Genomic DNA, 22,684 nt, shown 5'->3' on the forward strand with positions numbered 1-22,684 from the left:
ATCATATCCGATATGCTTAACACGTTTTTTTAGCCATGATACTGTGTTTGAGAGCATGTTACAAAGTGTCATGTCATCGAGTTAATCAACCCACCATGGGAAATCAAATTGTGCCAGTTGTAGATGTGGTGCATTGACAGTATACATGCTCTTGTAGGCTAATCTTACATAGTGAAGAAGGGGTGGACACCCTGTAATAAGTCACTTCCTCTGTGACAGGCAAGCTCTTGTCTCTTTCTGTCTCCCTTTGAGTTGATTTCAGAGTTGCCATGCCAACATATTGGGGATTCCTAATTCAGATCTAGGCCACAGTACACACATATGCTACACATGTGAGCGCAGGGGTGCACACAACCCAAACAAACACACTTGCACACTTTATCCAGACAGTGAAAATCATTTTTTTGCATGTCATGGTGTTTCCCTGTTCTAATCATGGCCGTGCAGTTTTAAAAGGAACGGTTTTGTAGGTTCGTGTCACTGAAAGAACGCGTGAATTACAGCAGATCAACCAAATACCTATTTAAGCATCAGCACAACCATGCAAACCTACAGCATCAGACATCAACTCGAGCAAAGGCACTGACGCATGTAAGACACACACATACAGAAAGGAAAATAAAAGACTCGGCTCACTGGTTGAAATTTGAAAACCTTTGTAGGAATATGTATTTAATTTTTAAACTCTACATACATTCATACATCTCTCAATTAGAGGAGCAGACGGTACGTGTGTTAAATCTGTATATGTGTTTCTGTGTGTGTTCATGTGAAAGGGTTGCAGGTTGGGGGTTCCAGCTGCCTTCTGCACACCTGCATATTTATTATGTTCCTACAAAATGGACACACACAAGGAGTGAAAGAGAGAGAGACCCCGGATACAAACTGAGAGTGTGTACATATGCATATGTGTTACACAGGTTCATAATTATATGATGTATTTTTACAACTCATAGATAAATGAGTATAATTTTGAAACTCATTGTTTATAGGTTAAGTGAGAGCTGGATGTCCACTGTCAGTCTGTAAACATTTCAACAGTAAATCTTACTGAAAATATATTTTGCAATAATAAGCTGCATAGGTCCCGATTAGAAAAGTTTGATATCCCTTGAAGAGGCATGAAAAATCAAATTAACAGCCGCTTTACTGATTACAATCAATATGTAAAAAATAAGTAGTATTCGGTGCCTGTGTGTGTGTGTGTGTGTTCATACACTACTTAGAGTATGAGGTGGTACAGTATGAATTTGTCTGTGTGCACGAATGCTTATGTACATGTGCCTGTTCGTATGCCTGCATATCCAACTGCATGTGCATACACACATACTTACATATAGAATCACATATACACAAGTGTAATTATGGATGTGTATCAGGCATGCATGTAACCCTGCATTTCTGTTTGTGTGTGTGTGTGTGTATGAATACATGACTGTGTGAGTGTGTGCATATGCGTTAGTCGCTGTCTTCTCTCCCCTGGGTCTCAGCCAGGGCACTCTCATCAATATTCTCCAGGCTCTCTGCATGCTGGATGCTGAGCTCAGAGAGGGGGATGCTGGGTAATGTAGTCTGTTCAGGGTAGAGCCATGGCTTGAAGCCAGGGTTGTGTCTCTGCTTCCACTCTGAATACTTCAAACAGGCTTTGTGTATCTTCTTCATTGCCTAAAAAGAACAAAATAGCTGAACGGCACAAGTATGGCAACATCTTTTATTTGTTTTGGATCTGTATGGATCAGCTAGCAGAAAGGAAATGATTGTACTAGAATGCAATGCCAATGCTCAGATAAAGCAGAGTGGACCTAACTCAACAGGGATGAACTATAGTGTGTAGAATTAAAAAAAAAAAAATCCTCATTCAAATGGCGATATTTGTATGTATCTACAGTGTGTACTATACTTTGATTTTTAAATGAATCCTGATAACTTCAAATTGATAAAAGCCAACAGAACTTTCTATTTGTATTTATTGTGTTGTAGACATCTGGTTATTTGCAGTGGGATTTGTGCATCTGACCGAGCTGCTATTTTTGACAATCATCAAGGGATGCCTCCATCCCAGGCTGTTCTCCTGAGAATCTTTGCCATTTTTCAGCGAGTGCACAAACACCCTCAAACAGAAAAATACTGAAAACAGTATGTTTCTGGAATGTGTAGGTGATATTATAAATGTATTATAGAAGTACCTGTGGATTAACATGTCGCCAAACACAAAACACACTCACAGAATTTGTGTTACTCTGAAAAAGACTTACGCGAGGAGCAAGGTAGTGGGAAGACTTGTTGACAACCCACTTGGGTAACGAACCTGCAAGAGAGAGAGAGAGAGAGAGTGAACAGAGGGAGACGGAGAAAAGTGTGAGAATGAGTATGTATGTATGTATGGAATTGAGAGGGGAAAGGAGAGTGAGAGAAGATATAAAAGAGGGAATTAAAGTTTGCTTTACTACATCTCATGTCATCCAGGATCAAAGTGGAGGTTTGTAACCTGCTATTCATTGCAACACACAGTGATTAAAGACATTCAGACACTTGCAACAGCAAAGAAGTGAATTAATGAAACGGATTAATGAATATAAAAAGACAGAACTGAGAGAGAGAAGAGGGAAAGAGCGAGGCGGCAGAGTGAAATAGACTGTCCTTCATATGGTAACTATGGCGACTCCTTTTGACATAAAAGCAGGAGAATGAATCATTCATTAGAACTACGAGCATGGGTGAAGCACCTGTGCGTGTGTGTGTGTGTACCTGTGTGCTTCAGTGTACTTCTATTTAGGCTGCATGTGTTTGTCCTTGTGTGTTTGGACTGTTGCCTTTCTGTGCATGTGTGTGTGTGTGTGTCTGCATGTGTGCGTGTGTGTTTTAGTTACCTCGTGGATCTACTTGGGCCATGTAAGTGAGAGTACAGTGGTTGGGTGGACCCTGGCTCTGGACCAAGTAGCCAGTCTGAATGGACACAGCTCGCACCTTGTCCTTTTTAGGTGGGTATTTCTGTAGTGACAATACACGTATGTGAACACAAACAAACACACAGAAATTCTCATTGGTATTAACATCCTTATTCAGTGCATGTACCAACAAGGAGCCAGTTTAAATGAAATCTTCATTAATTTTCGGTAGCTTCAGATTTAATTCATTTGCACCACAAGCAGAGAAGACTTGGAACACTTTTTTTTTCTTCAGTTCTTTGTGTCCATCTGTCGAGCGCCGGACATACTTTGTGCAGAGTAAGCATTGGGATTATGTTTTTCTGTATTGTGTTGTCCTGGTGCCAATCAATCTGATTTTCTGCTTCACAGTCCTCTTTCGTGTGAAAATCCAGTCCACAATACTCTGTGACTAACAGCAATAAAGACCCACTTCTCACTGCTGGCTCCTTTGACTATATATACTGTATATAAGATTATTATTCGTAATGATAAAGTACAGCACTAGTTAGCCTGTACTAATTGGGACAGGGACATTGTGGGGCATTTAAGAAGCGCACAGAGCAGCAGTCAGCTGAACTTCAAATAATCTGCTTTAACATTTTCCCTACCGTTTGACTCGTATTTTTGGTGCCTGCATTTCTCTAATAGTAAGCTCCATTGTAGGAACTTCTGATGACTGTATGATGACAGCTTTCATAAAACATTACATCTGCAGGTTTCTGGGAAATGTAATTATAATGGTCTGAGTTTTATTTGGAGAGACTATAGACATTTTGAAGCATTAGTCACCATTGAGGTGTCTCTTTGGAGTCTTGATCAATCAATTAGTAGATCGACAGAACTTTTACCTAGCTTTGTGGTTTTTTGGGTTTGTTGGTCAAACAAAACAAGCTTTTTAAGTCATAACTTTGGGATCTGGATTCTCACAGCTGGCTTTTGTTCTCATTTCATCATTTCATATATTAAACGATTACTGTGAGGCTGCTCTCACTGTAAGAGCGGTGCTTTGAGCTAAATGCTAAAGTCAGCATGCTAACATGCTTGCAATGCAAACTTGCTGATGTGTAGCAAGTACAATATTTACCATATTCACCGTCTTAGTTTAGCGTGTTAGGATTCTAACATTTACTAATTAGTACTAACAAAGTACAGCTGAGGCCGATGGGAATGTCATCAGATTTGCAGGTATTTCTAAAAAATCACCAAGTCAAGGTATCACCAAAGTCAGGGCGCTCCATCCAATGAAAACAATGGATGTTAGTACACATTTTCAACCATCCAATAATAGCACTGCCATCACTGGAGCTATGCTGTCATTGCGGCTATTGCTCAAAAGATCAAGTGATAGCTATTAGTAATCATTAGCTGTAGCCCCAATATAAATATAAAGGCCTCTCTTGCAAGAACAAGTTAGCATTTACTATTCAGTGGCAGCTGGATCTCAGCAGTTGTTATCAATCATGGGAAAGATCGCAGATGAGCGTTGTGTCAAATACAGTAAAAGTGCACTGACTCTTGGTGGCAGATGTGTGAACTCAGCACTCCACTGAGGATCCCCTTGAGTTGCACTCCACAAGTGAAGCTTTCAAATTCTACTGATTATACAGAGTGACCTTGGCTAGTCAAACACAGTTAGTTATGCAATCACACACACACACACACACACACAAACACACACACACACACGCACACACACACACACACACACACACAAGCCCCCACATAACGTCTATTATGTTCGTAACCACTTTTTAAGGCAGGAATGCGGAAGGGAAGGCGGAAGTCACATGATAGTGCTTATCCTTTTGTAAACATTATATTAGTGAGTGAAACTGAGAAACAGAAACAGTGAGGGACAAAGAGACTGAAAAGACAGACAGACAGACTGAAAAGACAGACAGAAAAGCAAAAAAATCAACGAAGAAAAAGAAAACGAAACGGAAAGACAGATCGAGAGAGGTACAACTGAAACAGTTAATTGGTTAATTGACTAGTTGAGCATCGACAAAAACTGCAACTATTGTGACAATCGATTTATCAAATAAGTCTCTTTTGGGGAGAGATGGTGGGATTCGTGTTGTTTTTTGTCTCTGTTCTTTTTTCAATTTAAAGCAGACACACTGTACGGCTGTAATGCTTTTTCTTGTGTACTTGTCAGCAAATTTAATAAAAAACATTTTTAAAAAAATAAGTCTCTTTTATTCCTATACACGATCTAATTCCAGCTTCTAAATTTTGAAGATTTGCTGCTTTTCTTCATGTAATGTGATAGTAAACTGAATATATTTTGGTTTTAGTCTGTCAGATGGAACAAGCTGTTTAGAACATTGCACTTTTTCTGACATTTTACAATCAGGACAATAAGTGGCAGATAAATCGATTATGAAACTAATCTGTTGCTGTTGCACCCCTGGAGAGGGGTGATGAGTACAAGTGTACATGGGATATTTCTTGTTCCCTTCTTCCTGTTGAACAAGAAACACAGAAACACAGCAAAAGTGAAGGCTGAGGTTTCAGGCCTGATTCCAAACGGAAAGCCACTCACGTGGTCTCAGCGTTCTCTAATCAGTCCGTTTGGTTTACTGGCAATTTTAAACTACTCTAGTTAAAAAGCATGACTAGAAGATGAACTAAAAACTAAATGTGTTCAACAGAATTAAATGAACTACCCTATACTAAAACTGAAGCAGTGGCAGCTCACAGTAATTATTCTTCCAGGAAAAAGCATCAAGGTCAGCAGGTATGGGGGTGCTCTCTCTTTGGAAGGGTACCAAACTGTCCGTACTTCCTGTATGCAGTTGTTGTTTTAAATGACTGACACACACACACACAGCTTTGTATTGCAGCCTTACCACAAATATTTATGGATTGCTTTTCCTACAGCACAACGCCTCTAATCTTGCTAAACTGGATCAACATTCATGTTGGCTCACCAAATGTGCACTCATTTCAAACAGGCCATTTGTTTCACACAAACATTTGAACACATATGCACAGATCTCTAAAACGGTGAATGAGCAGGACCCCAGCTGAGCATGTATACACCCACAATGTATGTATGTGTGTACTCACAGCATGTTTGACAGAGTAGTTCATGATGATGTAATCTTTCCCCATTGGCAGCCAGGAGCGAAGTGTGATGACGTCGCGGTTTCGAAGAGGATGTGGACAATTCCCTGTTAACACACAAGACAAATCTGATGAACAAAACATTGTACTGTAAATAAATGTGCACTTTGTCTCTGCTTCCCTTCACAGACCCAAATCATATTAGTGACAAATGAACACTTGATTACACAGGAGTGTGTAACATACATGAGTAGTAACCGACATCCGCATTGACCGTAAGCTTCCCGATATCGAAGGTCTCACTGACGTTTGTGTCCCATTTCCTTCTGTATTCAATGTCATGGAGAACGTCGTACATGGTCTCAGCTGACACATCCTTGCACACCATCCGACACTGAGAAAGAGAGACAGGTTGTTCATTTTTAAGACAATAAAGACAAACTGAATCAAAGACTAAAACCAGATCTATTGAGCTCATGCTATTGGACTGCGATGCAAAACTACTACTATGCTACTATGCAAAACAGTTCAGAGCTCTATCCAGTCACCAGACTGCAATTGCAAAAGTGTATTAGTGTGGGCCCTCTCAGTTCTTTTTCAATTTCCAAGGGGTGGTATCCACGGTGCAGAGCAAAATGCTTGTGGACCCAATTGGATAAACCTACAAATAATTACAGCAACAAAACAGCAACAGTTTGATCGGAGTTTCATGAGAAACTGCGCTGAAGGGACCTCCAGACTAAACCTGCCCCACATGAAATAAACGGTTGTGATTGGTCCACACAGGACTGGGTCGGCTGGAAATCTCTCTGTATGGGAGAGTGGCCAGACCTATCTGCCAGAACAAATGAAACATAAGTTTGGTAGATTTGCCTTGTTTCCGGGCTAGCCAATGTAAGCTATGAAGTAAGAAAATCCATTAGCTTTGTAATGAAAAAACAAACAAACAAACAGGAAAGTACTGTGCTGTTGTTGAGGAGAGCTGCAGTTTGTTGCTATTCACGCAGACAAAGGTGGGTGTGACAAAAACCAACCCCGGAGCACAAAATTCAACATCTATATGTACGCAAACAGAACAAATAGATTAAGAGGATGTGTATAAACACATATTTTGAGGGATCCTGCACACGTTCAGTTTGAAAGAACACACACACACACACACACACACACACACACACACACACACACACACACACACACACACACACACACACACACACACACACACACACACACACACACAAACACACACACAAACACACACACACACACACACACACACACACACACACACACACAAACAAACACACACACACACATACAACTGACGTGTAAACGATTAGACAGCAGATGGTCACAGAGTATCAGTGTCAGAGAGCAGAGAAAGAGAAAGTGTGTATGTGTGTGTGTGTGTGTGTGTGTTTATGTTTGTGAGTGAGATAGAGAAAGAAAATTAGGAGAGAATGAAGAGACAGGCCACTGACCACAGATGAGTCATTACTAAACCTGAGCCCTATGGAAAACAACACAATGAGGAGGACAGGACAGAGACAGACAGACCGACACGTCCTAGAATCTACTTTAAAAAAACCTTCTGATAAATACGAGGGATACATTTCAAGGCAGAATCTAATAACAACTGTTGATGTGGAACAAGTACGATGTAGTGTTTCACGGCTTATTAATGAAACCATAGGGACTCCTGCCATCTTTGGAGTAGGTGGCACTGAAAACACACCATGTAAAGAGAGGTCTGCAGCCCTTGAGCAAAGCTGTTACTACAGTTACAACTGCCAAGGGGAATGACTGTAGTCGTAATAATAACAACAACAAAGAAAGACAGAGCAATGGAGGACGAGAGACCAAAAGAGAGACGCTAAGAGCAAGTGAGAGGCCTAAAGAGAGGCTGAGAGAAAAACAGAGCAAGAGAAGAAGAGTAAATGAAAAAGAAATGGAGCGAGGGTGGTTTGTTAGTACCAGATGATCTTAACTCCCATTACAAATCACTCCAGGAGGGTTAAATACTCAATCTGCACCATCTTCTCTCCTTCATTCCCCAAGGGCTACATTTCTGAAAATGACCACCAACTTCACTCTACATTTGGCCGTATAGCTCTCTTTGGTGTAACACCACAAAATAGCCACTTGCCATTTTGTTTTGATATCTAAAGTGCTCGTTCAGATGTGGATCTGCAAAAATACTTTACTCGTCAATGATTCTGTCAAGTGAAAGAGTTAAATAACAGGGCAGAGGATCATGCTAGCAGCTCAGTGTTTGTATGCTAACCTGGCGTTGTTTAGCTGATGTAATATTTACAACACCACCTTAATAACATTTGCTTATTGTTGAGAGCAACAGACACACCAAGAGATCACCAACTAAGAAAGACCCTGATTAAGTGAAGTTAATTGTCCTGGGACCAGATATCATTATAACTCTCAATGTCCCATTTTGGCTTCAAAACCCACTACAAGAAATTTGTACCGTCTTTAAATCCAACCTGGACATCAATGTAGAACAATATCACTATGTGACGGCTATGCTCACTCGTTGCTGCTGTTTAAATAATTTAAATTTATGGCCTTAGACGTAGCCACAATCTCACAGGGCTTCGCAAACCAGCTACACTTAAGAACAAAACTGAGAGTGCTAAATCAAAAATGACACCCCCCACCCCCCCGCCCCCAAAACACAGACACTCACTGAGAACAAGGCAGTGTAGATTGGGTGCAGAGAGCGGGTAAATACAGACTGAATGCTGAAAACAAAAGCACATAGGCAGACAGGTCGAAGCAGGGCTCATTCTATATTGGACTGCCAGAACCATCCTCTCCCTGAGGAGTGTAAACCTTTTCCCTCAGGACGCTGCTTCAGGGTGGCTGTTAGGAGAAGAAGTCCCATGTCTCTTTCATCCCAAGTGCCGTTGTTATGCTAAATAGCAAATAACACTCTGGTTGCATTCCTTGCACTTCCCTTACTCATTTGCAAATCTGCACATTTGCACTCTTGTAGGCAATATGCTTCAGAATTTCCATTTCCCTGCACAAGCTCTGTGATTCATTGTATTTTTATTGCGTTTTTGTGTTGTTGATGTTGTCTTTGTATTCTGCTTTATGCAAATTTACCGTAGGGACCCTCACACTGCAGGTGCCCTGGGGGGCCCTAGTGGTCAGCTCACTCTTTAAATGCCAAGGAGTTTGGGGTCCCTAGTGGTTTGGGGGCCCTAGTGATTAGCTCATGCTATAATCAACCAGGAGCCTCAAGGTCAGCTTGTGCTGTGCGCACTGAGGGCTCTGGCATTCAACTTCCTTCCGAAGTCTTGGGCCTTGCACTGCACAAGGTGATTATTAGTGGTGTCTTGTCAAAGGTGGCGTTGTACTGGACTACCTTATATTGAGGGGTGTTTATAGTCCATTTAAATACAAGAGAGGAGCAGAATATAATGCAGTCCACTAACACTATGGCTAACTGTGACCTCAATTCTAAAACATACAGTATAATTTAACTGAATCCATTAAAATTATTATGTTGTTGTTAATTATACTATACTTTACTTAAGTATCATTTTGAATGCAGGACTTTGTGGCACAACTACTTCTAATTAACTACAGGCTGCAAGTAAAGTTTCCAGCACTTTGAGTAAGAAACCAGAACACGAGGAGGCCCAAATAGAGTTGAAATGTGATTAGAGTCATCTGATACTGCTCTGCCTTTACTAATGCAATGTCACTCTATCCAAAACAATAGTTTAAATTCTTACAAATATTCTGTTATCACCCAGAAATGATTCTGTGAGCGTTAAGAGAAAGTTTGTGAGGTGCATATTGACATTACAGGGAATGCATGATGATTCCTGGTGAAAAAAATAAAAATGAAAGGCTTGTTTCAATTCAATTCAATTCAAAAAACTTTATTTGTCCCCGGGGGGCAATTCAGGGCACACAGAGCAGCAAATAACGACAGTGCAACTATACAAAAACATTTTAACCTATCAAGACCCTTCAATATTAACTCTCCACACTGGAACAGTCCAAACTTAAAATAGAATAGGACTTTCAGAATAAAGTGTAAGTTTACTGCACCAAAATCATATTTGTTGATGTACCTCAACAGAAACTGCAAAGGTTAAACGTGCTATATCTACGAAAGGCAACCATAAGTAAACAATGAGAGTGCACCAGAAAGGTCTCTTTTTATTTGATATCCGTGTGTGCAGAAGTAGACAGATTGGCAGAGGACCTGTAGGTCAGAAAAGACCAAGGACAATAATTAATGTGTTGTATCCACAGGCTAACTGAAACAAGATTAGGAGGAAGAAGGCAAACCAAATGAAAAGGCGACAGAAGAGAACTGTAGGGAGAAAAAGACGTCAAGTGCAGAATGAAGACATACAGCCATGTAAGTACATGTGTGCGTAATTCTATTACACTCTAATTCAGTGAAGTCAACAGATGAAGCAAGGAGACGGAGATAGAGAGAGGCGGGTGAGAGAGGGTTCAGAGAGACAAAGCAGAGATGGAGGGAGACAAAAAGGTGCGTATGTGTGTGTGTGTGCGTGTGTGTGTGTGCGTGTGTGTGTGTGTGTGTGTGTGTGTGTGTGTGTGTGTTTTGGTGAGCCTGAGTCCACACTGCACCCACTGATGACCTCTGACCCCTTCACATCCAGCCCTCTCCACCCACTAATCATTTTCTCGCTTATTCCCTTTCCCACCCACTCTTCTTTTCTCCCTGCCACTCTCTTCCTTCCTTTCCTCCCTCGGTCCCTCCAACCTGTCAACTCTCATCATCTGCCCCCCTGGGTGCTGCCGATACATGATGCGTGTGCGTGATTCAAAACCGGGCTTCCCTGTGTGTCAGCAGGGGAGAAAGCAAACTCAGGTATGTGCGTGTGCAGGAAATCTGACAGTTTGTCAAACTATTAGAGTAAACACAAACTACCTACACACACTGACACACACTGTGCATTGTGCGGAGTCATGTGCTCACAAATGATGTGATGTTGATGATGATGATGATGGTTACAGCTGTGATTACAGTGTGATACTAAAGTCATTATTGATGAATACGGCAGTGGCAAAGATTACGACAATAATGGGGTTGATGATAATCAGGCCACTAATGATAATGATGATTGCCAGTCTGTTCTCTCTCTCTCCCTCTCTGATTTGGATATATCACTTACTGCTATTAATGCTATAGTGAAGAGGGAAACAAGAAGAGAGGAAGTGTCTCTCGTTTATCATTCAACATGCATCAGCAAAGGCGCATGCTTTTATTTCGTCTATAAGTAGAAGAGCTGTACTACCGACACATTCCTACAAAAGTACAACTAATGATGTCAGCATTTTTTCTGAAAAGGTAAAAAATAAGATTGTACCATTCAGAGTTGAGTACATGGGACTCAGGACTTGGGAACCGATAAGTCGGCAGTTCCAGTCCCCGTACGGACGAAGGATGGAGTGTGAACCGATAGCTGGAGAGGTGCTGCCTCAGACTCTTTTCCATGGGGCAGCCCACTTGCGTTGATATCTCTCCATTCAATGCATGTACTGAATTGAATAGAATTGAATTTGTGCATGTGTGTATTCGGTGCCTCTGTGTGTTAAATATGATAACAGAGTGAAAAAATGTAATTTTTTCCAAGCTACAAATTCAGGAATTCGTTCTTTTTTATTGTCTTTGGAGGAAATGAGTGGCAGATTTACTGTGTGTGAGACTGAAAGAAAAGGAAAGACAGAGAATAATGCATCATGCAAAATAACGCTCCTGTAACTGTCGTATTTACATAAAGATAAAGTGGCAGGTAGAGATAGGAGCCCCACACGGACTCCAAATGTGTGTCTGTGTGCACTTTCTACTTCTTTGTGTTTGCAGAGCTGTCCTGAGGAAACACACCTGTCCCCTCTCAAACACACGCACACACACACACACACACACACACGTGCACACACACACACACGCGCGCGCGCGCGCACACACATGCGCACGCGCGCGCACACACACACACACACAGCTGATGCAGACATGATAGACCTCTCCTTCTGCACACACAGGGCATACCTTGAGGAATCACACAGGCAAATGAGGCTGATTTGCACAATGATGATTGGTCCTTTTGCTACACACACAAACACACCAAACACACAAAGACCCTGCTTCACAGGTACACAGATACAACGGGGAGCTGGGAAAATCCCTCTGCTGCAGCTGTTGTGGCCCCTGCACACACCTACCCAAACAGACACACGCCTATGCATGCATACACACTACTTTATTTAACAAAGTAAACACCTGGTGGCTTACTGATGCTCCTCAGACCCGGATACACCAACAGGAAAGTACACATGCACACAGATTTACACAGTGCTTCATTTCAATACATTGGATCCCAGAGTAAATTACAGTCATCACATTTTACGTCAGGTCAGATCAGAAAGTAAAGGTTGGCAAAGTGGAAGCAACCTCCCTAAAACTGTGACTTGTCAAATGGTTTGTTACACAGAACCATCCATCAGGAGAAGAGAGAAAACTACTTTTTTTGTCACAAAAAAGCCTTCAATGACATTCTCTCCAATTCTGATAAAGATGATGCTACTGCAGCATCTACACAAACCTCTTTAGGAGCCGCCATTGTTGTTTTGAACGAGCAGTCACCTCTTGTGTCGCGTGGTGGCTGACGCAGAACATGTCACACTGTCCACATTGTCTGCACCATCTTTCACCATTTATTCAAGTATTTATACTTGACCTGAGCATATATTGATGTTCTGTAGGTATTATACACATTTCATATATTAAAAGGCAATCAAGGGTAAGACAGATCACCTGAGCCAACAAACAACATCAAATAATTGATGATTTAAATTATGTTCTTAAAAGGAGCTAGAAGTTGTACGAAACCTTCAGTTTGTGTTTTAACAAGTTCAAAGTCAAACTACTCTTACTAAACTACTCCATGTTTTTGCAACAAATATGAATTGAAGTAGTGATAGATCGATACATCCCCCAGCTGATATTTGCATTTACATGTCTTGGCATTGGCCGATGCGGGCTGCTGTTTTTCCTGTCATTATTTACAGACAGGCAGCAGGCAGCTTCGTGTTGCTGGAGACGCCTTTTTTAAGGTCAATAAATGTTCTTTTTTTTTTTAATTGAGACTTGTAACATTTGTTATCATCATTGTGTATTTTTTATGATGTAAATTGATGGAGCAAAATTACTATCGGCTCAAGAAAATCAGTCCGTAACAGTCATCAGTCCGACCCCTAAAGTGAAGCCTGAATTCGTTTTTTTCCTCTTGCACTCTGTCCTGGAACACTAACAAAGCTGTAATAACGAGTGTGGTCAAATATACTGTGTTAACATGCAGCAGTTTTTCCCATGGCTTAAAGGGGCCTTAAAGTCCTGATTGATAAAGTCTCCGCCTCGACTCCCAAGACAAACATTCACATTTGTGTCACACTGCCAAGACTGCGCTTTGACTAGAAAAGAAAGTTTGCTCATCAAGTTCTTTCACATGCCTGTAACATCAATACCTTACCTAAACAATGATCCGGAATTACAACCTTTCTTCTCCCTCTCCACCTACCGCACCTTGTGTTACTGCATTAATGTCAAACTTCAGTTCCAAGCCTGGTTAATCATTAAGTGAATAAAATATCTACAAATAATGTTTTTAACCAGCATATTTTTGTCATTAAATTCAAAGTACATATGCAATTTAGAGTATAAAACCAGGAAAGGCAGCAAATCCTACAAGGTCAGAAGCCGTAACCACTCAATAACAAAACTCCAATGAACAACTGAAGCCACTGTCAGTTCTATTGTCTATAATACTATTTCAGCTTTTGTTCACTTCCATGTGCTGTTAACTGGATAACAAAACTGTATGCAACACCAACTCCGTAGAAGTAGGCTGACGTATTATACTCAACACTTCCACTTGAAAATAGTTCCACCGGCAGAGGATAATGGTGGTGAGAATGGCAAACCTGCCTCCATGAGGCTCTCACTTCTCTACAGTCTTATAGTGTGCGGTGCAACATACATTTACATCCCCACTGTGCACATTTTTAAATAGACGAGTGAATCTAACACATAGTGTGTTCACTAAAAAGTGCTATAAAAAACTGCAGGTTTAACAATTACACTGTGAGCATCATACTGGGACTATTAACTACTAAACCCTGTTAGCATCTGCAACTACCATGCAGCAAAAAGCAGCAGTTAAAGCATGTCAGCAGTTTGAGTCATATGGGAATTTAGAAAAAAAAAAGCACTTCCTTGTTAACTGGATGATACAGCAGTGTGCCTTTTTTCCTCCCATAGAAAGTGAGTAGATTACATGTATACTTGGTTGGATTTTTGATATACTCTAGCCCTCTTCTGTGTCATACCTGCGGAGCTTAAACACTCACCTTAATTTTGTGGATGGTCTGCCCCTCATCTAGCTGCTGGGACCACACCGTGATGCCCCCCTTGTTGTGGGTCACTGTCCAGCCTTCCTCGCACAGACACTCCGCCTTGAAGCTGGCAAAAGCCCGGTCGTCTGGGATGGTCACAGTCTGTCCAGACATGGCTTGTTACCGGCGGGGTGTGGGAGGGGGAGATAGAGAGAGGTGGTGAGAACAGAGGGACTCCTGTTGGGCCCGGAGGAGACACAGTGAGCCGGTGGGGGGGTACAAATGAAGGGACGCAGAGAGAGCCAGCCAATCTTGTTCTCTCCTCTTCCGTGGGAACGCAACTTGTCTAATTCAATTTCCTCCTTTGCAAGAAGCGTTTGGAGGCTGCACCGCGTCTTGTGATGTGATGACCGGCGTGCGTGTGTAGTGCGCGCGTTCAGGGGAGGCAACAGCCGCAATCCACCCCGCACAAACTAATGAGACAGAGGTGCACAAGCGCAGCCGCACACAGGTGAGAGCACGCAAAAAATAAGGCAAACAAGTGTAAAAAATGATAATAATCAAATAAGATGAACGAATCAAATGTGCCTTTAAGTTGATCACGGTGGTTGGATAAGTTTCAGCCCGGTTCAGCAGTCCTCAGAAACAGCCGCTCTTCTGACAAACCATATGTTTAGGCTTCCGCTCGTATCTCTCCCTTTCTCTCTCTATTTTTCTGTCTCCCTTTTTATCCGTCTTCACCCTCTTTTATGTCTTTCTTCCTCCTCTCACTCAATTGTGTTTTTTTTATGATCTTATAATCATTCGCAGCGGCTCTCCGTCGCTGCTTCGGTGGCAGGTGGTGGTGGTGGTGGAGGAGATGCGGTGAGAAATAAAAAGGGAGAGGTGGAGAAATCAGGCTGAACAGGCAGGCGACGCATGGACGGCTACATTTGAAACGCCTCTCCGTGCTGCCTTTAGGTGCGCCTTGTAAATCTCTCACCTCAGCCTGAAAAATTGTTTTGTTTTGTTTAACTTCATTTGTCACATTAAATATAAATAAAACTTGTAGGTAAATGGGCTTCTATACGTATTTGATGTAATTAAGTTCATTTAGCTCATTTAAAAGACACCAGAGCTGAAATATATTTAAAACTGCTGGGCGTTACAACAAAGACATCACATGCCATATTTGGCTGTGCTGTAACCTGCGTCTTAAATTGGATAAACATGTTGGGTTTTTTTTACAGTCCTTGCTTGTTTCACTTATCATTTAGAAGTATTTACGTTGTTGTTGGACCTGACTCTCATGAATACACTTTAAAGGTAGACCTATAGTTTTTAACAGGGTCATTCTTGTGTTCTGTCTCTCCTGATATATTCTAACATTGTAAGGGGTTGATAAAGGCTGGTTTCAAAATTACAATTGCGAATAAACAAAGGGATATAGACATTTCAAATGCAGTTTTAATGGTGAAAATATGTTGAGCCACTGTGGATATATCAGTTCAATTAAATTGTATTTATAGTGAACGGTCTTAACAGTCTCGCCCACAAATTTGAGGGTGTAAGTTTCATGCAGTGTAACATCATTTGACCCGTGGAAACATGCACTGAACGTTTTACTGAGGGAAAAACATTGCTGAGAACATAAAAAAAGTCTCCTTAATATGTCATATTAACAAGATATTTAGCTATTATTTTTTAGCTTTAACTCGTTAGCCAATTATTGCTTTTCATACGGTAGTGTCAGCATATCTTATAGACTGTTCGCCTATCTACTGTTTTCCATTGACAGCGTTACACACCAAAGTACAGCTATGAATTTAACGTTGTGTGAAACTGCAGAATGTGAATAAAACTTAAAGCTAACTGCTGGCTAACTATAGCTGTCATCCCCTTAACACTTCTGCTGTAGACAACATTTTGGGCTTAGTTTGCTAAGCCTATTTTGTTAAAGGGGACAAAATAATGTAGGTTGTACCAACAGTCATGAGACATTGGTGTCTAAAATCTATCCAGTTATGAGTACACAACTGTTTTTAGACAACATTTCTTTCTTTCTTTACTGATTCTGCCAGTTGTGCTGGCTAGATCAAACTTTGTAAGCAGATCTGTATTGAAAGTTTAGCAACAGACTCACATTTGGTACATTTTTGAATGTAAAAAAAATGGCCTTTTAGAATTGCATGTCATCCATGAAGGGAGAAATGCCGATGTTAACAGTGACTTTAAACTCTATTTTCAAAGGCACTTTATGAATGATTCAATAATAACAAGCTGGTTGTTTCCCCTAACAGTTTAAACACCCAGGTAACTCCTGTATGGCTAGTGTTTTGCTTATCGTTGTCATATTACCGACAGCACTTGAACGCAACCCGCGCTATCACACCGTACACGCGAACCTTTTCTGCAAACTAGTTAGTTCACGGAGCAGCGGGGGCGCGCCTGGCTCCTGTTGGCTGACGTGTAAAAGTGTAAGGCAGCCTGGGACTCTTCTGTTGTGCTTCCTTATACACTTTTGGAGTTTTCAGTTAAAACAAGGCAGCCTGAACTAACTCACGTACTGGGGGCAGTAAAGGCTACTATTTAAATGTCCTTTAATGTGTTGTCCCTCACTCTGCTTGCCTGCTGTCCCCATCTATTTTTCATTCATTTTATGTCGTGACATTTTCATCGCTCTCTCCCTCCTTTCATTTTGGAGTGTGTAAACCCATCATACTCAATTTGATCTGTGGGTGTTCTCACAAGATGTTTAAGTATTTTGAAATACTTAATTATTTTGATGTGACGTTTCTCTTTATTTTGAGATGCTAAGTCATTATTATGAGATACTGAGTCATTATTATGAGATACTGAGTCATTATTATGAGATACTAAGTCATTATTATGATATACAAAGTCATTATTATGAGATACTGTCATTATAAGGAGATACTGAGTCATTATTATGAGATACTGAGTCATTATTATGAGATACTGAGTCATTATTATGAGATACTGAGTCATTATTATGAGATACTGTCATTATTATGATATACAAAGTCATTATTATGAGATACTGTCATTATTAGGAGATACTGAGTCATCATTATGAGATACTGAGTCATTATTATGAGATACTGAGTCATTATTATGAGATACTGAGTCATTATTATGAGATACTAAGTCATTATTATGAGACACTGAGTCATTATTATGAGATACTAAGTCATTATTATGAGATACTAAGTCATTATTATGAGATACTAAGTCATTATTATGAGATACTGAGTCATTATTCTGAGATACTGAGTCATTATTATGAGATACTAAGTCATTATTCTGAGATACTGAGTCATTATTATGAGATACTAAGTCATTATTATGAGATACTAAGTCATTATTATGAGATACTGAGTCATTATTATGAGATACTGAGTCATTATTATGAGATACTGAGTCATTATTATGAGATACTGAGTCATTATTCTGAGATACTGAGTCATTATTATGAGATACTGAGTCACTATTCTGAGACACTGAGTCATTATTCTGAGATACTGAGTCATTATTATGAGATACTGAGTCATTTTTCTGAGATACTGAGTCATTATTATGAGATATTAAGTCATTATTATGAAACACTGAGTCATTATTATGAGATACTGAGTCATTATTATGAGATACTGAGTCATTATTCTGAGATACTGAGTCATTATTATGAGATACTGAGTCACTATTCTGAGACACTGAGTCATTATTCTGAGATACTGAGTCATTATTATGAGATACTGAGTCATTTTTCTGAGATACTGAGTCATTATTATGAGATATTAAGTCATTATTATGAAACACTGAGTCATTATTATGAGATACTGAGTCATTATTATGAGATATTAAGTCATTATTCTGAGATACTGTCATTATTATGAAACACTGAGTCATTATTATGAGATACTGAGTCATTATTATGAGATACTGAGTCATTATTATGAGATACTGAGTCATTATTATGAGATATTAAGTCATTATTCTGAGATACTGTCATTATTATGAAACACTGAGTCATTATTATGAGATACTAAGTCATTATTCTGAGATACTAAGTCATTATTCTGAGATACTGAGTCATTATTATGAGATACTAAGTCATTATTATGAGATACTAAGTCATTATTATGAGATACTGAATCATTATTTGAGGTACTAAGTCATTATTATGAGATACTAAGTCATTATTATGAGGTACTAAGTCATTATTATGAGATACTGAGTCACTATTCTGAGATACTAAGTCATTATTATGAGATACTGAGTCATTCTTCTGAGATACTGAGTCATTATTATGAGATACTAAGTCATTATTATGAGATACTGAGTCATTATTTGAGGTACTAAGTCATTATTATGAGATACTAAGTCATTATTAGGAGATACTGAGTCATTATTATGAGATACTAAGTCATTATTATGAGATACTAAGTCATTATTAGGAGATACTGAGTCATTATTATGAGATACTAAGTCATTATTATGAGATACTGAGTCATTATTATGAGATACTGAGTCATTATTATGAGATACTAAGTCATTATTATGAGATACTGAGTCATTATTATGAGATACTGAGTCATTATTATGAGATACTAAGTCATTATTATGAGATACTGAGTCATTATTATGAGATACTGAGTCATTATTCTGAGATACTGAGTCATTATTTGAGATACTAAGTCATTATTATGAGATACTAAGTCACTATTATGAGATACTGAGTCATTTTTCTGAGATACTGAGTCATTATTTGAGATACTAAGTCATTATTATGAGATACTGAGTCATTATTATGAGATACTGAGTCATGAATGTTTCTCATTATCATGACAAGACTACAGTGGCAGGAATAGGCCTCCATACTCTGATAATTGAGGTTAATAATATTTATTCAGAAAGCAAAACAATATGTAAAGTGCAAAATAGGCAGAATGTCAGTTAAATGCAAATTATGAAGAAGCCCATCTTACTTTCAAGGCATTATTTCAACACAATTAAAGTTGTCTACTTTAGTTTACCTGTTTTTTGTTTTTTTTTTACAAAAATGGTACTCCGGGAGTCTTACTAGAACAGAGTCAATCGAAACCATTCTGGTCCCTGCAACTGTGCACCTCACTGTCTCAAGACACAATTATCAGCTATCACAGTATACCATTGTCGTTGAGATCCATACTGAAAGTGAGTTTTACAAAAGCTTTAGAAACATATCGACAGGTTAGAGTGGGTAACTTCAGCTGTATTTGCTGGAGAGAATGGATGCACTGCCAGGTGTATACAAAAGCAAACCTACACTGACATTTAGATGGGACTGCCGGTAAAGGTGCCAGTAGATTTATGATGGCAGAGCACGATGTCCTCTATGATTCATGACTGGTTGAGCCGCAGGGAGCCTATTGCCAGCACACAACATTCACGCCTAATAAATTGCAGCCCACTCTTGTAGATGTCAGAATGGATTGGCTTGCATTGTATTTCAGTCACAAGAAAACGGCTATTTCAACAATATTGTTACTTTTTCCCTGGAACCGTATCTATAGTGCTAACTTCATCAGAACTGGAAACAATCTGTCTGCACCGTTCCTGCCACTAGATGAAAGGGTCTTTCTTTCATTAACTGATATATCTTTGCTTTAAAATTGCTTTCTGCATTAACATCTGCTGCAGCATCATGTTCCAACAGGGAGACTTACAGAGACCTAAGGAAGCATGATTCTCTAACAATGTAGTGTCATTGCCATTTTAAAGACAATCAGACAGTTTTGATGATATATATATATATAAACCAGATACTTTGGTGTTTAAAAGGTAGATGACACCTTTTAAAGGGACTACCCCTTTAATAAGTGACAAATAACGTATCTATTTATCTATCTGCTAACTGAAGCTAAGCAATGTACTGCTGTGGACCGAGATAGCACTCTTAACATATTTTAGTCAAATAAGAAACGCACACTTACAAAACCTATATCAGTTTAAATACATGCTATAGATAGAATATGTCCACTGCGTTACCTTGTCTGAAGGCAAGGTAAAGCAGTGAAAGGTAAGATGACACCTATTAAAGGCACTATCCCTTAAAGGCCAAGTCTCATCAGAAATACTGTGCTGTCATTACAATATAAAACAATAAAATAATAATCAGTTCCTTTCCTACAGTGTGACATATATATATATATATATATATATATATATAGGATAGGAACTGATTATTATTTCATTGTTTGATATTGTAATGACAGCACAGTATTTCTGATGAGACTGGGCCTTTAAGGCATAGTCCCTTTAATAGGTGTCATCTTACCTTTCACTGCTTTACCTTGCCTTCAGACAAGGTAACGCAGTGGACATATTCTATCTATAGCATGTATTTAAACTGATATAGGTTTTGTAAGTGTGCGTTTCTTATGTGACTAAATATGTTAAGAGTGCTGTCCCAGTCCACAGCAGTACATTGCTTAGCTTCAGTTAGCAGATAGATAAATAGATACGTTATTTGTCACTGCACACAAGTACAACAAAATGTAGTTTGGAGCAAACCTGAGATACCACGAAACAGATAAAAGCACACAATACAGAAACACTATGAGTACACAAATATCTACAGTATATATACAAAAATGTAAAAATATAAAAAGTGCACAGAATAGAGCATGTGTTCAAGGGAAATACTGCACTGAGGGATTAACTGCACCATCACTGTAGGATAATATACAGCCAATTATTAAATTAGAGCATGGTGTGTGGTAATACTGCAGTCATGAATGCAACAGTAAAAAAGCCTCCTCCTGTCTGCTTCTCCAAACTAGTGCTGTGCTCCTCATCTACTAAAGGTAACACACTGACTATGGACGAGCAGCCTACCTCACACAACCCCACTTCAAAATAGTCAAACTATCATTTTATGGCAATTGAGAAAATGAACCTAAACAAACATGATTACAGCAGCATTTGTGTTGCAATGTCTACTCTTAAAATGTAAAAAGCTGTGCACATATATGTATATAAGTGTATAATTGTTATTTTCCTGATTAAATGAGACCAACCACTTTATCAAGTCATTCTTTTATCCCAGAAACTGAAGACTTTTGATGATGATGATGATGATGATGACATTGGCCTGCAATGGCCTTTGTAATCCTGCAGCATTGTGCTTTGATGCCATCTGGCGGCCATGATGAACTATCTAAGAACAAGGACACGGACAAAGCAACTGCTTGTGTCATCAAATGTCCCAGTCGGTGCTCTGTTATTCTGAGGTCCTTTCACTTAACCTACAATATGGGAAAGGACCAGAAATCCAAAACAGCTCTGTCCTGCCCGATATAGGAGACTCAATAACGTGCTCGCGGTGTGAAACCAGATACTTTAGATCAGACGCAGGACGGTTATCCTGTAGATCAGCGGATATTTTAGATAAAGGGAAAAGAACAAATTGCGCTTGGCAACATCACGCATGCGCAAAAGAGTTTCAACAACAAGCTGGATTCAACTTAAAAAAAAATATCTGTCGTGAATACCTTGTATACTTGATTTGCGCGATCATTATCTAAGCCAAATACCATATCCATACAATGGTTTGGCTTAACTACCCTCCTTCAGATTCAGATTCAGATTTTAAATCATATTTGACCACTGTGGAAAGCTTAAAACTCAAAAATAATAAATCGGGAAAAACTATTTTATTATTTTGGCATTTCAAATGAACTCCCTTCGGTTAGGCAGCACTCCCCATATGTGTTTGTGTTGTTCTTCATTTCTGTTTCTGTTTTAATGTCTTTGTACATTTACATTTATATTATTGTTTCTACATTTAGAAAATACATGTTTGGTGTTGTGTATAACTCTGGAATAACGAAGAAAATTAACGTTTATATTGAATCTTTTCAATAAAAAAAACAGTCCACTTTAAAAATGAATACAATGTCTGAATACTTCACTGCAGTTTTTTTATTGAACAATTCAAATGTACAAAAATACAAGGTATACAATAAACAGCACATTGGTGACATAATAAATAAATAAATCAAGCAATTAAATAAATACTAACTAAAAATAAATAATAAATAATAGATAGTTCAAACAGGGGCTTCAGGGCAACACGTTTCATAATTACTTTATTTTTGTTATTTAGCAAGATCAGATATTTAAGCAAATACCTCAATGCGGTGTGATAAACAGCTCGTCATACATAAACGCCTGACAGAAGTTTCCAGTAAAACAACATTTCCCAGAATGCCCCGCGCGTTCTGGTGACATCCATGGCTACG

The 22,684-nt window shown here is 39.3% G+C and overlaps 1 protein-coding gene across 1 annotated transcript; it reads right to left on the reverse strand.

The window, feature by feature from the left end:
* Positions 1-667: 667 nt before the first annotated feature.
* On the reverse strand, positions 668-15,262 carry stard10 (StAR related lipid transfer domain containing 10). Its single transcript, XM_083914610.1, has 6 exons — positions 14,418-15,262; positions 6,246-6,393; positions 6,003-6,106; positions 2,871-2,991; positions 2,256-2,308; positions 668-1,665 (listed from the first exon to the last, which is right to left on the reverse strand). Exons 1-6 carry the CDS (start codon positions 14,574-14,576, stop codon positions 1,459-1,461), a joined length of 792 nt encoding a protein of 263 aa, XP_083770736.1. The 5' UTR covers positions 14,577-15,262; the 3' UTR covers positions 668-1,458.
* Between the last annotated feature and the right edge of the window lie 7,422 nt (positions 15,263-22,684).

Source organism: Echiichthys vipera (assembly GCF_963691815.1).
Source record: "Echiichthys vipera genome assembly, chromosome: 5".
NCBI lineage: Eukaryota > Metazoa > Chordata > Actinopteri > Perciformes > Trachinidae > Echiichthys > Echiichthys vipera.

Bases quoted from the DNA above. Each gene is read 5' to 3' on its own strand.
- stard10 (XM_083914610.1), bottom strand. From the start codon at position 14,576: ATGTCTGGACAGACTGTGACCATCCCAGACGACCGGGCTTTTGCCAGC. The intron at 2,309-2,870 runs GTAACTAAAACA...TCTCTCTTGCAG, and splicing joins GGCCCAAGTAGATCCACGAG to GTTCGTTACCCAAGTGGGTT. The intron at 1,666-2,255 runs GTAAGTCTTTTT...TGTTCTTTTTAG, and splicing joins CCCACTACCTTGCTCCTCGC to GCAATGAAGAAGATACACAA.